Genomic DNA, 13,496 nt, shown 5'->3' on the forward strand with positions numbered 1-13,496 from the left:
AACTAGAACTGCAAATGTTTGACAGAAATTGGAGAGTGGCTCTCTAAGAAACTCTTAGCAGGAGAACCATAATTAGTTTTAAGATTTACTTTCAGACCAACAGGACTTTGTTTGCTGTAGCATCTTAAGTGTATCTAGAGTACATTTAGTTCTCAGATATCAAGAGATGTATTTTGATGTGATCCAAGGAATATTGTAAAAATATGATGTGGTAGTCACATTAAAAGTTTCCAAAGAAAAGCCATGTAGCTTAAGACTAACCTCCTTCTTGGAAAAATATATTATATTAAACCTTTTTTAAATTTGTAGATTACCACATTGTCTCTTAGATTATAAGTTAAAATGCTTATTTAGAGGATAAAATATCTTATTCCCTCCTTTCCTGGGTATGTGTTCTGGTGTTAGGTGTAAGATATAAAACTATTCACAGTAAAATAGTATATTTTTAGCCTACTGAAGCAGTACTGGTATGAACAAATCATGATTTTAATTTTACAAGTCACATTTGTTCTAAAAATTTGATTGAGCAGTTTTTCATTTTACTGGAAGAGAACCATAATCAAAATACAGAACTTTGTGTCATCATTAGTCCAGTAAGCAAGTGAATATTATTTGAGCCTATAATGTATGTTAATCTCTGTTTAGAGAAAATGACATAAAAATGGTGTTTCTTTTAGTTAACTTTACAATTGGTTGTGAACATACACATACATTTTTTTAAATGATCAATTAAAAGGTATTATGTGCCAAGTTACTGGGGATTTTAAACAAATACTAGTAAATACGACAAGTTTGCTAAAAGAAGAAAGATACCCCTAAGAACCATCATCATGAGCCAAAAGAAAAAAATCATGAAAATATGTAAGCACAAATTAAAGCACAGAGAGTTCATGAGATCTAACTCTGTACCAAATTGGCTCCCTTCTTTTAAAATGAGAAAACAAAGGACAAAAATCATAAATGATGTGCCAGGTGAAAACAGACAAGTTAATCATCTAAGTGTTCTCTCCGAACCATGAAAGCTTAAGTAAATATGGTAGCAAGGGCAGCGTGGTTTCCATACCCATCTTAACTCTCACCCTCCCTCCACTCTGTGCTCTGCTACCCAAATGATTTTCCAAAAATGCCTTTGATCTGTCACCGACTTGTTTAAAGACCTCTTCAAGGCTCCATGAGAGCTGAACACAAGGCTGCTTTTCAGCCTCTTTTCTCACTAACCTCTTGCCCTCTGTGTACATTAAACACAAGCCAAGCTATTCTCCCAAAATGGGCTCAACCTTTTTAAAACAACGTGCCTTAGTGCACATCATTCCTTCCCCTCTAAATGCCCTCCTCCTTATCTTTGCAACTTCAAACTTATCTATCCTATGCTCTGCTACAAACCAAAACTTCTCTTCCATTTGGACTTAATTTATCTCATGTTTAGCCCATATAACTCTGAGGTACTTAGCCTTTCCTTTTTTTAGGAGACTGAATCTTCACTGAGGAGTGAGACTTTCTATTTACTGGATTTGTGTTTTCTATAGTACATTGGAAACATCCATATATACATACACACACAGACACACTCATTTATCCACAGAAAAGTAGCAATGATATAGTATATTATTAACAATAGCAACATAACGTGTATTAGGTGCTTACCCCATGTCAGACCCTGGAGATGAAATAGGGTTTATTGGCAATTGGCTCCAAGGTCTTTGCTTTAAGCAAAGGTTCTGGCATCAGCTGTTTTGGACTGCATCCTGATTCTACCTCTACAACTCAGTGATTCCTGTGCCTCTTGGTTTCATTTATAAGATAAAAACAGTTATAGCATTTGACCTGAAGGTTTTTCAATAGATTAATTTAGGTACTTTATCTTAAATTCTTTCAGTACTGCCAGACATCTAGCAGTATAGGTTATAAGTTCATTCTTTTTTTAAATTTTATAGTATTTATTATTTCAACCCTCTTAAGTAAAATTCTTGAGATTTTTTTCTACCATTTGTCACAATCTCCTAGGTTTAACCAGAGGACTTATAAGCCAACTACTCCATGAAATCATTTCCAATGCCAACATGATTTTTCTTTCACTATCTTGTACATGTCTACCCTTTCATAGCAGCTAATTTTGTGTTAGCCACAGGAAATAGTTATAACAAGTGAATTAGTACAACGTGAGAAATAATTAGAATGAGTTATAAACTTTTTTCATAAGAACAAGAAATAATCTGTTCTTTTGTATTTGGAACCCAATTTTCTCACTGACAATTAAACGTGTGAAATTATTCTTGTACTAGGAAGAACACTTTGAAAAGACATGGATGAGAATTTACAAAATAAAAAACCCTGTACTCAGCCACATCTACAGCAAAAATTTTAATTTATATATTAGAAGAAAAACATCTTCCGTGTCCTTATGTAGTATTAATATAAAGATGAGGTATTTACTCATCATACTAGTAAAACTCCAATTTAATTCAATCTTTTTCCATACAGGAATTATTTTGGTATCTGAGGGAGCATATTCAATTTTCTAAAGCAAGTTTTAAAGTGGTACTCCATAAAGATGTATTTTCCTATAATGAAAAGTAAATATATACTGGGTATACTCCCTGAATAAGATCAAAGGGATTTTACAACAATTGTCAGGGCCTGATAGCTTGTTAGGACTGTTATAAGTCATACTTCACTATGTGGCTCAGGAGAGTGACTTAAATAACCAGAAGAGAGGTCTCTATGGAGTATTTGGAGGTTGTTGTTCTATGGATATGCCCTTTGAAACTGAAACATAATATTAATTTAACTCACCCATTAGCTTAGCTAATTAGCTAATGGGTTTTTTGCAAGACTGAAATCATTTTTAGCCCTTTTCTCTAGTAGAAATAGTCTATATAATACTAAATACTATTTTTACCTTTTAGTACTTTTCATAATTTCATGTGGTAATAGAAAGCACTAATGTGCTTTAACTAAGACTTAAAATTTTGTGAGGTACTTACTTTAAGTTTTAGGTGTTGGAGCATATCAATGTAACAATAAAATAGTTTTAGTTGTAAAGATCAGGAAGAAATGAGGGGAGGGTTGGATATACAATGAAAACCCAAGAATAAAGAAGTTCAAAACCTTTAATTTTTTTCCTCACAATTCCTAATGGGATTACATTTGTGTGTTCTATTGTTCTTTTTCCTGGTACAGTGCAAGGGGTGTGAAGAAGCAACATCAACAACATACCTGGATGGCAGAGCAAAGGTGTCTTCTTACCTGTTACTTAGATGTACACTGTTCAATCCTGCAGAAACCTTGAATTACAATAGAGCAGAAGTTTGCTCAAATATATGGTTATCTTTCACACATAAACAGAATGACTTTTAAACAATGGATATATAGTAGTATAATTTATGAATGCATCCTAAACATGTGAGAAGTTACTTGTCTGTAACAACTGTTTGTTCCAGGTTCTTATTTATTTTAAATTACCCTTAGTGCTCACCAAAGAGAAGGAAAGACAACACACTCAATCAGTCTTATGAGATAATCTAATCAGCACACTTTGAAAGTTAAAGAGCTGGTATTAATAATATACCTACCATAAATAAGCATAAGCCCAATCACACCAAGTTGAACACTTACTTATTATGTATATAGAAAGTAGGAGCTATAAAGCAGAGGTAGGGTTTGCTGTGATTTATTCATCCCTGAGATTACAGTGGTAAATAGATGGTTCATCTCTGAAAATAGGGAGGCAAGAACTTAAGTGATCAACAGTCCTTTCTTCATGTTACTTGTATTTATAATCTTTCCTCTACTATTTAACTTACCATGTTTTTGAGTTATTTATATATGTCTCATCTACTTTACTGTGCTCAACCTAGGTAAAGTATAGGCCTAGCTTATTTTTTATGGCTGGAAGAAATATACTATATCTTATTTAAGGTATATTGAATAAAAAATGACTTGAAATAAGCAGGATATTTTAGAAAATTTAGAGTTTTAGAAATAGTAATGGCTAAGAAGATAAATACTGGGACAATATTAGTAGGGTCTTAATTTAGACTTTACCATTTACTAACTGCATAACATTTGCTGATTTCCTAGGAAAAAATAATAGTATTTTTCTTCATTAAGCCATGCTAAGCAAAAGTGCTTAAATTCAATGCCACTTTCATTAAAATCAATAGTTTTGCTATTACTATTATTATTATTATTGTTTAGTTTGACCATGTGCACAGGTCAAAGAAGATACACATTTTCTTTGAATACTCATTAATTCAAACTACGATTATATGATGGCTTACTAATTCATTTAATATTAACTCCTGAATTTTAGTAAGAGTTTTAGGATGACAATAAGATTAGGCAGGCCAAATAACTCAGATGAAAGGAATTAACTTCAATTATAAGCAATTGGCTCAACACAATACATTAAATATAAAATAAGCATGAGCATTTATCGACTCTTGTCTTTTTTCTCATTTTCCTTTCCAAATTTTTAAAGGAAATGAATTGAAAATATTTTCACATATCTATGAAAGTAGGAAATAAATTACTATATTTGTAACCTTTATTTCTTGGACTTGGAATTGTCTTACTTTAAAACAGATAAAACTTACATAAAAGAGAATTAGGTTACTCAAGAGTTGATTTATTAATTGGGAAGTCATCTCACATATAGAAACAAGTGGAACATTATAGCATGTACAGAAATGCTTTAAAAATGTGTTAGTTTCAATATTCATGGCTAAAAATAGTGTATAAACTCTACCCTAAAAGCCTCCTTTAAAAAAAGGTAAGGTAGATTATGAGTCACTGAAGTGTTAGCAGAATTTCTAGCATCTACTATAATGTTTAAATACTATCTCTCTACCATTTCACATTATATTTTATAGCATTTTGAAAATTTTTAATCATTTCCCACTACTAACCAAGTCAAACAACACAAGATGTTAATAAGTGTTACAACATAGTAGGCATGTACCTGGCTTTTTGATAAATCTTATGATAATAGTTGCTGATGACCTTAAAATTTTATTTCACATACTACAACATATTGCTTTGCTTTGGGCTAAGTGTCATGAACAAGACTATCTTTGTGCTACCATGTCGCTATGATTTCTAAACATCATGATCCTCTTCCATAAAAGAATAAACCTGCACACAGCACATACAGAACTACACATAGTGTTGTAAAGTAGGATATTACTGCCATTTATTGCATGTTATAATTGTGTGTTTGTACACTGCTTATATATTAATCAAATAACTGTTTTGTTCTTTAAAAATGCTCTGGCTATTTTCTGTAATCTTCTTTGCTTACTCTAAAGGTTGATATGATGAACAGGTGCGAAATTGAGAGGTCAGCTATTTTCAAAGGGCAGGGCCATAGCTAAGAAGATTGAGTTTCTTACACTTTCTACCTTGTGATGTTTTGATTTTTTTAAGTTGCTAAGCTACTTTATTGAAAACATATCTTCTTTTATTCATTTTTATAGTAGCCAGTGAGTTAAGATATGGATTATCATTATTTCAGTGTATATTTGGTATGTTGTTTTTATGATATAGAATAAGGGAATATTTCATGTATTTGGAAGAGTGTATAAATATGGGAAATAGTTTACTTGTTAAGATAAATAAAACAGATTGTATCTTTTCATATCCCGTGCCCAGTGCCTCATTTTATCTTGTGTCTTCATATTTTCTCTTTTTTTTACCTATCTTCAGAAGTTTACTAAACCATCCTAGATTTGATTTGGTTTAGCTTATTCAGTTTTAAATCAGACCTCAAAGAATGCTGTTCACATTTCAGGGCCAGAAAAAGAAGGAGTCATCATTGCATTTCAATTCTACCTACAACTATTGACAAGAAGCAGTTAATGTCATGAGAGATAATAAAAACTGAGAAATCACACCCTGAAATAATAAGGTACTACAGAAAAATAGAAACTTGTACTGCACATAGAAAAATGTACAGAACTGCAGTGGAAAAATAGAGCAGTAGAGATAACTGTAAATGTCTTCTAAGCATAGGAATATCTCTATCTATCTATCTACCTATCTATCTATCTATCTATCTATCTATCTATCTATCTATCTATCTATCTATCTACAGAGAAACAGGTAAGCACAGCATGGCCTGGGAGACAATATGATTTGTTTGAATTGACAGAGGATTTCAGACAGCAGAAATATTGTTTGGATTTGGAGACAAGAAGAAAGATGCATCAACTTCAATCAAGCGTAATATTTTAATTCAGTATTTTACTATACTCCAAAATCAGATGTTGGAGTCATGATTCACAGCCAAATAAAAATTATTTTTTAATCCATCATAGATTTACCTTTGCCCATCCTCATGTTATTATCATGGAAATAAAGAATTAAATACAGTAGAAAAACACTTAGGGAAATATTTATTAACTTTTCATACATTGTATTGTTTCATATTTGAAAAATGAACATATATGCATTTTACAAATATAGAAATAATGGGAATTTTTAAAGAGTTGTTGGTTTAATAAGGTTTTAACACACTACAATAAAATATTTATTATGAATCATGTCCCATCCAAAGTTAGTTTGAAAGCCTAGTGAAAATTTAATTTACAGTTTATAAAGAGATATAGTGTGGTCAAAATATTAGATTAATATACAAATTTATTTTTACAAGATGAAAAGTACGCTGAAGTTTTAAATTGTAATTTTTCCTGAAAATTCAAGACCAAGAAAATGTAATCAAGTAAGTACAAATCTCCTTTTTTAGTCATTCCCTCAGATAAGAACACAACCTGTGGGATTGCCTAGAGAGCAAGGCCTATTGTCGCGTGTTCGTACTTCCTTGCAGAAGTAGATCATCTTACTCCTCAGGTCCATGGGAACTGGGGAAGACCATATTCAATTAACCAAAGAAAATTTTATTTCAATAGGTACTCACTGAGAATCTGATAGAAGAGTCAGCTATATGAACTGAAAGCAGCAGAGAGATCTGCCTTCAGTTTTACCTATTCTGCATTTTTTATCATTTTCCTTGTTCCCCCCCCCACCCCCTAGAGAACAGGCCTGGTGACATAAAATAGTATTTATGAGTAGAAAAAATACTAAGAAAGTATTATGAATGTCATGGTGAGAAAATAAAGTCATTATTTCCCCAAATTTTAGTCTAGGTATTTCTAAATTTTCCATTTAAGATAGCTTAAGATGACAAATTAAAATAATCTTGCTTCTCTGTTAAAATGTTGACCAATCCAAAGGTGTAGCTATTCTGTGATATAATTCCTTACCCTAAGGCTGAAGCTCACTAGGAAATTATGGCTCCTTTAACTCAATGTTCTATAACATTAAAGAATGTACAGTATCTATCTCATTTATTTACTAATGTTTGATTGCAAAATCTGTAGTGATAGAGATGGCTGACACAAACATGATCTTTTTAAGATAAATTGTCTACTGCCTGCCCTTGCTTGATTTGTCAATTGCTTTTGATACTTTTGTTTCTAAACATCAGAATTCCAGCCAGATAAAAGGCGATGGTTGTTATATCATACCTTTAATCAATCATATGAAGGAGATATGCAAAGGACCTCTCTGCCACACTCAGTTTGGCTTTTTACCAACACTTGACGAGACCTGAGCTGGCAGCTCTGCTTACCAAATAATCCTTGTCCATGATGATGCACCACCAAACCTTTCTTAGCTAGGGGCTGACAGTTCTTCCCAAGACCTGTTGTTCCCATTCAACATAGCAGCGTGACTAAAAGAGGTTGCAAAATCTACCTCTCCATCTAGGAAGAGTTTCACAAGTTCTTGTGACTTATTTCAAGTTCTTCATATGTAATATTAGGAAATTTGACAAAATCATCAAATATTTCTTCATTTCATGCAAAGAAGTATACAGTTGAGTATTTGAAATTCTTTTAAATCTAATATCATATAGTGCAAATGCATGAGAAGACTTGACAAAATAACACTACCGGAGTCAAATATAAGGGACAAACAAGATTATGTTGTTTTTGAAGGGAAGAATTTTAGTGCTGGCACCTGTGTTCATAAAGTTATGTAGTGTTCTTTGCATTAATGAGATATGGCATATTGACTAAAACTCTTAAAAGTAGAAATCAAAGAGCAACCCATTAAGAACTGAAGAAATGTCAACTTTAACTCTATTGTAATTTAGACCTGTCAACAAAATTATCAGGATAGCAATTTTACAGATAATTTCTAGGCACTGCTTTGAGTGTTCCACTTGTATTTAATGAAAATATGCTTTCTCAAACAATCAAATATTTGCATTAAGTTCTACTTCAGGATGTTTGTATTTGGTTAACTAAAGAGTCAAAGTGAAGCATTCACTTTCAATGGGATTTGAGAGTAGCATACAATTAGAGGATTTGGAAATAGCTGGGTACCTACTGAAAATTAAGGAAGTTGTTTACTATTAGATTGAAGTCAGTTTGAACATTTCATTCTTATTTTGTCTTTCCATGGGTGCATATTTCTTAGATGTACAGAATAAGACTTATACATTTTTCCCATTGAATATATTATTACAAGTAAATAAACAGATGTATATTTTGAAGATCAATGTTACAGGTTCTATGAAAGAAGATCCCTTTAAAAGGAATAATTTAAAAAGAGTCTTTCTGTGTGGCTTTCTTTCATACTCCTATCCCACTCAAAAATATCATACCACATACCTGTGCCTAAGATTAACTATACAGTGTATCAAAGGAACTGCTCTGGCACAGAACAAAGCACAAGATTTTGCCTATTGCAGTCATTCAAATACATAGTTGATGAAACACAATGCATAGAATCTTTCCAATGTCCCTACCATGGAAAATGGCTATTTCCATCATTTCACACCTTTAGTATTAAATAATTACAAGAGACAAAATGATTGCTACAATTCATATTCATTTCTTCCTTGGTAAATTTACACCTACACCCATTTGCATGCTTAGAATTTTGAATTATTATCACACAACCTGATATTCTTATGAGGAATATCAAGAAAACCACATGTATGTTTATTCTAAGCACACGTTATGTGATAATTCATTACTTTACTATGAGAAAGATTAACTATTCGTTAGAAAGCAGACACACTACCACATAGGATGAACAGTTCCTTTGGAAATATTTTTATTAGTATCATTTTAATGCCTTATGCTTTATATGTACAAAGTCATTCTGAAACAATTCTTGTGTGACTTTTCATTTAAATTTTCAACTCTGAAAACATACTATATTGGGATTATTCAGCTATCTTGTAGTCTTGATAAGAGAAAAATGATTGCTTAAGACATCAACCTACATAATTTTGGAAGATTGAAAATTAATTTACCAAATGTATTAGTCTTTTTTTTAACTTGGAATATAAATGTCCTGATTTTGTAGGTATAAAGAAAGTTTAAGGTAGGCATACACGTATGCAGCATGTAATTTCTATGAACATAAGAATTTCTTCAAACTAACTTTACACATTTCAACATACGGATGGTGTTTTAGAAGTATGAAATCCAAATTGGCATATTTGATCTGTCAATATGTACTAATAAATGATACAGTGGCAAATGTGAATATCATAGTCATTTCTAAAAGACAAGTAAACATCCTCTGCCAATGTCTATATTTTACCTAGTTTTTAAAACTGTAAGGGAGATGTGCTCCTAGAGCCAAAAAATGTCACTTTACAGCTTAAGAAATAAATGCAAGAAATAGCACTTTAAGTAGTGAAGAGACATGAAGCATTGCAACTTCATAGCCGGCTAAGGAGCAACAGCTGCACCTAATTTCAACTTGACGTGCTTCACGTCTCATATTCATATAGGTATTTAATGATCCAAACATAATGGTCCTATATAGAATAATTACTTATATGAAGGAGCAAACTTCATACGCATTCCTTTTTAAATGATCCTTCAAGAGAAAAAACTGCACCGGCTCTTTGAACAATGAATAGTCTCTTTCACCAATCCAAATGTTTGGGGCTAAATAGCCTATCTTTTAAGAGAAAATAATAATAGTGTCAAGATTATTTCTTTTTGACAGGTTCTTTTTGTCTACCCCCTACCCTGTATAGCCAGTACAATGAAATCAGGTAGAATGCCAAACCTATCATTAAGTCAAAGTGGTAGATGGTTACAAGAAATATCAGAAACAAAAGGAAATAAGGTATTTTAGAAGTGCTAGATTTTGAAAGTGGAGCCTCATTGCTTTGAGCTTCATTTGTCTGGATAGAAAGACTAGCGGTAGTAGAGCTCTCCAATTCCTTGTGACTTGAAGAAGATTGTGTCTGTCCGGAGAGTATGGAGCCTTCATTTTCATGCTTTGTCTCATTCGTGTTATCAAAAGACTCATTGGTTAAAATCATTGGCCCTAGAGATTTTTCTGCAACACATTCTTCTGCTTGGAAAATCTGGCCCATAGATCTTGCTTTTCTATTATATGAAGTCATTTTTTCTGAACTTTTGAAAACATCTTCAGGTTTAGACCCAGCATGACTGTGGATTTCACTTGTTGGATTATAATTATATTCTGATTTCGTAGGAATAGATTGAGGTGTCAGAGTAGTAATTGTATTCTCCCCAGCAATTGCCTGTTCAGAAGATGGCACTGACATTTTAGTATGGTGACTGTGAACATGAGAGGTGTTCTGAGAAGCTCTATTCGTGTCTGAGTTGAAAGCAGAAGGAATTACAGTATCTAAGTCTGTTTTCCTTGATACTTCTTGGAAATGCCCCAGGTCTCTATTTGCTGGGACTTTTCTTTTGTCTGTTGATGACATTCTGAAATATAAATCCAGTTTTGACATTGCTTTTTGATCTCCTGTAATGAACTGTGAAGATTCTTCTACAGATGTTATATTTTCAGTGCTATGTTGCTCCCTGTCATGTGTCTTCCCAGGATTGTACATAGACATGGCTTCCTCTTTCCCCATTTCATCTACACGTACATTACAAATATCCAAACGAGATTCCTTTTCAAAATGCTTGTCATAGATTACCCCTGCTGTATCCCGTTGACAAAGGGTATAATGTGAATCATCACTTCTCCCTTCATGTGGATCAAACGCTGTTTCTTTTACCTCGATGGGCCTGTCACTTCGCGCTGTCTCTTGAGGTAGCTTAGCAATTATTGCTTTTTCTCTCACAGACATGCTTTCTGGAGTACTTTCTGATGTTGCCTTAATTATATAAGCTGTATCTCCTTGTGATTTCTCAGTAATACCATGATCAGCTAGTGAAGACAGTTCATAGTGCTCTGTTTCTTGGCAGGTAAACAATTCTTCTGTAGAAGTAGCTTTCAATCCTTTACAATCCGCTGCTTCTTTGATCTGCTCAGTTATATTCACCTTACTCCCTCTTGCTTTTCCCGCACTTTCCAGAACATTCCGGTTTTGTATATGCAGGGTGTTCTCATTTGGATCTTCAGGATTAATCTGATAGGACTGTTTTCCTTCAACTTGGAAAAGATAAGCATCTTTTAAAACATTTCCATTTTTTGATGAACCCACTCCACTGGTTGTTCTTTCTAGACTGGTGCCTTGGTCAGGGGAGAGATGTCTGTCAGGAGCCATTAATATAGCTTCATCCCAATGCACGTTTGTTGTTGGTGAAGGAGGTATATCTGCTGTGGTCACCCAGCTGGTAACTTCAGCATCTTTACTTGACAGAACACTTTCATTTCTGGTACTAGCTTTAGTACTTTCCATCCTTATTTCAGTGTGTCCCATTTTGCTTTCTTGGTCATATGAGATTGATCGATGCTTTTTCTTTTGCTTTGCAGTAACACCTAGGCTTATTCTTTCTTCCATCTCATCCTTCCCCTTGCCATAATCTTCTTTGGAAGATACTTTTTGTGCTGATTCTTCCAAATAGGTGGGTACATCTGAATGGAAATCTCTTCTTAAATATTCCCCTTCTTTTATTTCCATTTTCTTAGCTCCTTCTTCACGAATCTTAATAAGGTTACCTGGTTGTTCCGAAGATGGATGTGGTATTTGCTCTCTGCCGCTGCTATGGGCTGGATTAGCATTATCATCCAGGAGTTCTTCACTGCTGATATTTAATTGAACTAATGCACTGTTACTTGTACCTCCCACTATCGTCATCATTTCTCCTATATCTGTGGAAATTTCCTCTGAAGGTTGATATCTCCACTTATTTCCGGAGGAATATTTTTCACTGTTGTAAAATTCTCCCCTAAAGGAGCTTTCTGCTGATGACCTAGGAGACAAAGGTCTTCCAGACAAATCAGTGGCTGTTTCACCATGGCTTTGCTTCTTCTCTAACTCCTCAGTTTTATTTGGAAAATGGACTGGGTCTGTTGGAAATATACTCTTTTCAGCTCTGGAATCAGTACTTTCAGTTATTAAATGTTGATTTCTCTTTGGGGATTAAAAAAGAACAAAAAATATTAATAACCACATGACCCTTTTAAAACACACAGCACATGAGGTAGGTTTTATTTACTCAGTTAATAATTATCTAGTATATTTCCTCAAGTCCCTTCCTTTGTGGATTCCCTACGAACTCACTATGCCATAGGTTTCGTGGAAGATCTGGGGAGACTATGACTTCGGAATGAGATTAGTAAGAAAAGGGGTCCAAATTAATCACCCTCCTTCCCCACTTGCAAATATCACATTGTATTATTCAACTATTCGTGCTTGTCATTGCCCTTTCTCCTCACTTAGAATATACACATTGATAGCTCCATGCTCATCAATTAGAGAGCCGCTTCCTGGGTACCCCTTGCTGCATTTACACTTGCTGGAAAGGTGCCCCCATTACAGTTTCTCTTATTAATATGTTTTCTGCAAAGCTTCTGCAAACTATTAATAGCAAAACGTCACTCAAAGAAAAGTGAGGGAGTTAATGTCTCTGCAAATTCTGTTTTAATGACCCACTGCCAACTGGTACTCAACTGTATTTGAGCTCTTCAGTGATGCCAACTGTCAGGATTTAACAGTGAGATGCCTGTGTTTTTTTTTCTCCTCATAACTGACATTTGCATGATCTCAATAATTATATGCAAATCTTACGTTTTTCCCCTTCTTCTCACATAAGGCTCATGTTACTTGTCAACTGCACAGCTGTCTTGTAAGCCAATGCCTGTGGGTTCCACAGATTTGGTTGTATTTCCATCTATTATAGAGCTTCATTGTTTTATGCATTAACATCAGCATAGAGTAAATTAGCATCTAAATTACAGCTCCCTGTTCATTTATTGGACGTACAATCTCATGAACTTCTAAACAAACTTTTGTATTTGAGCCTGCTCATTGTAATGAGTTATACTGGTGAAGCATGTGATTTTTCAGGGCTCTTTCATTATATTCTGTAGTTTGAAAAAAAAGGCAATGTTAACTTTCAGCTGGTGAGAATTCTCACAATGGGTGACAACTTTGTAGTTTCTTAAAGTTGGAGCAAAGTAAATTTCATACTTTAGTGATGCGCTTGCCATATCACTATAGTAAAGGTAGATTGTGTGAGGAGAGAGATGAGCTCTATTTC

At 33.7% G+C, this 13,496-nt stretch overlaps 1 protein-coding gene across 1 annotated transcript in view; it reads right to left on the reverse strand.

Annotated features, from left to right (window-relative positions):
• Window positions 1-9,100: 9,100 nt before the first annotated feature.
• Ppp1r3a (protein phosphatase 1 regulatory subunit 3A) overlaps window positions 9,101-13,496 on the reverse strand; it is a 33,886-nt gene continuing 29,490 nt past the window's right edge. The window contains exon 4 of the mRNA XM_069996599.1: window positions 9,101-12,367. Within this exon, the coding sequence (XP_069852700.1) occupies window positions 10,013-12,367 (2,355 nt within the window). The 3' untranslated portion in view covers window positions 9,101-10,012. The remainder of the gene's footprint in view (window positions 12,368-13,496) is intronic.

This window comes from Dipodomys merriami, unplaced genomic scaffold (assembly GCF_024711535.1).
Source record: "Dipodomys merriami isolate MVZ:Mamm:240054 unplaced genomic scaffold, mDipMer1.0.p SCAF_5, whole genome shotgun sequence".
Taxonomy (NCBI): domain Eukaryota; kingdom Metazoa; phylum Chordata; class Mammalia; order Rodentia; family Heteromyidae; genus Dipodomys; species Dipodomys merriami.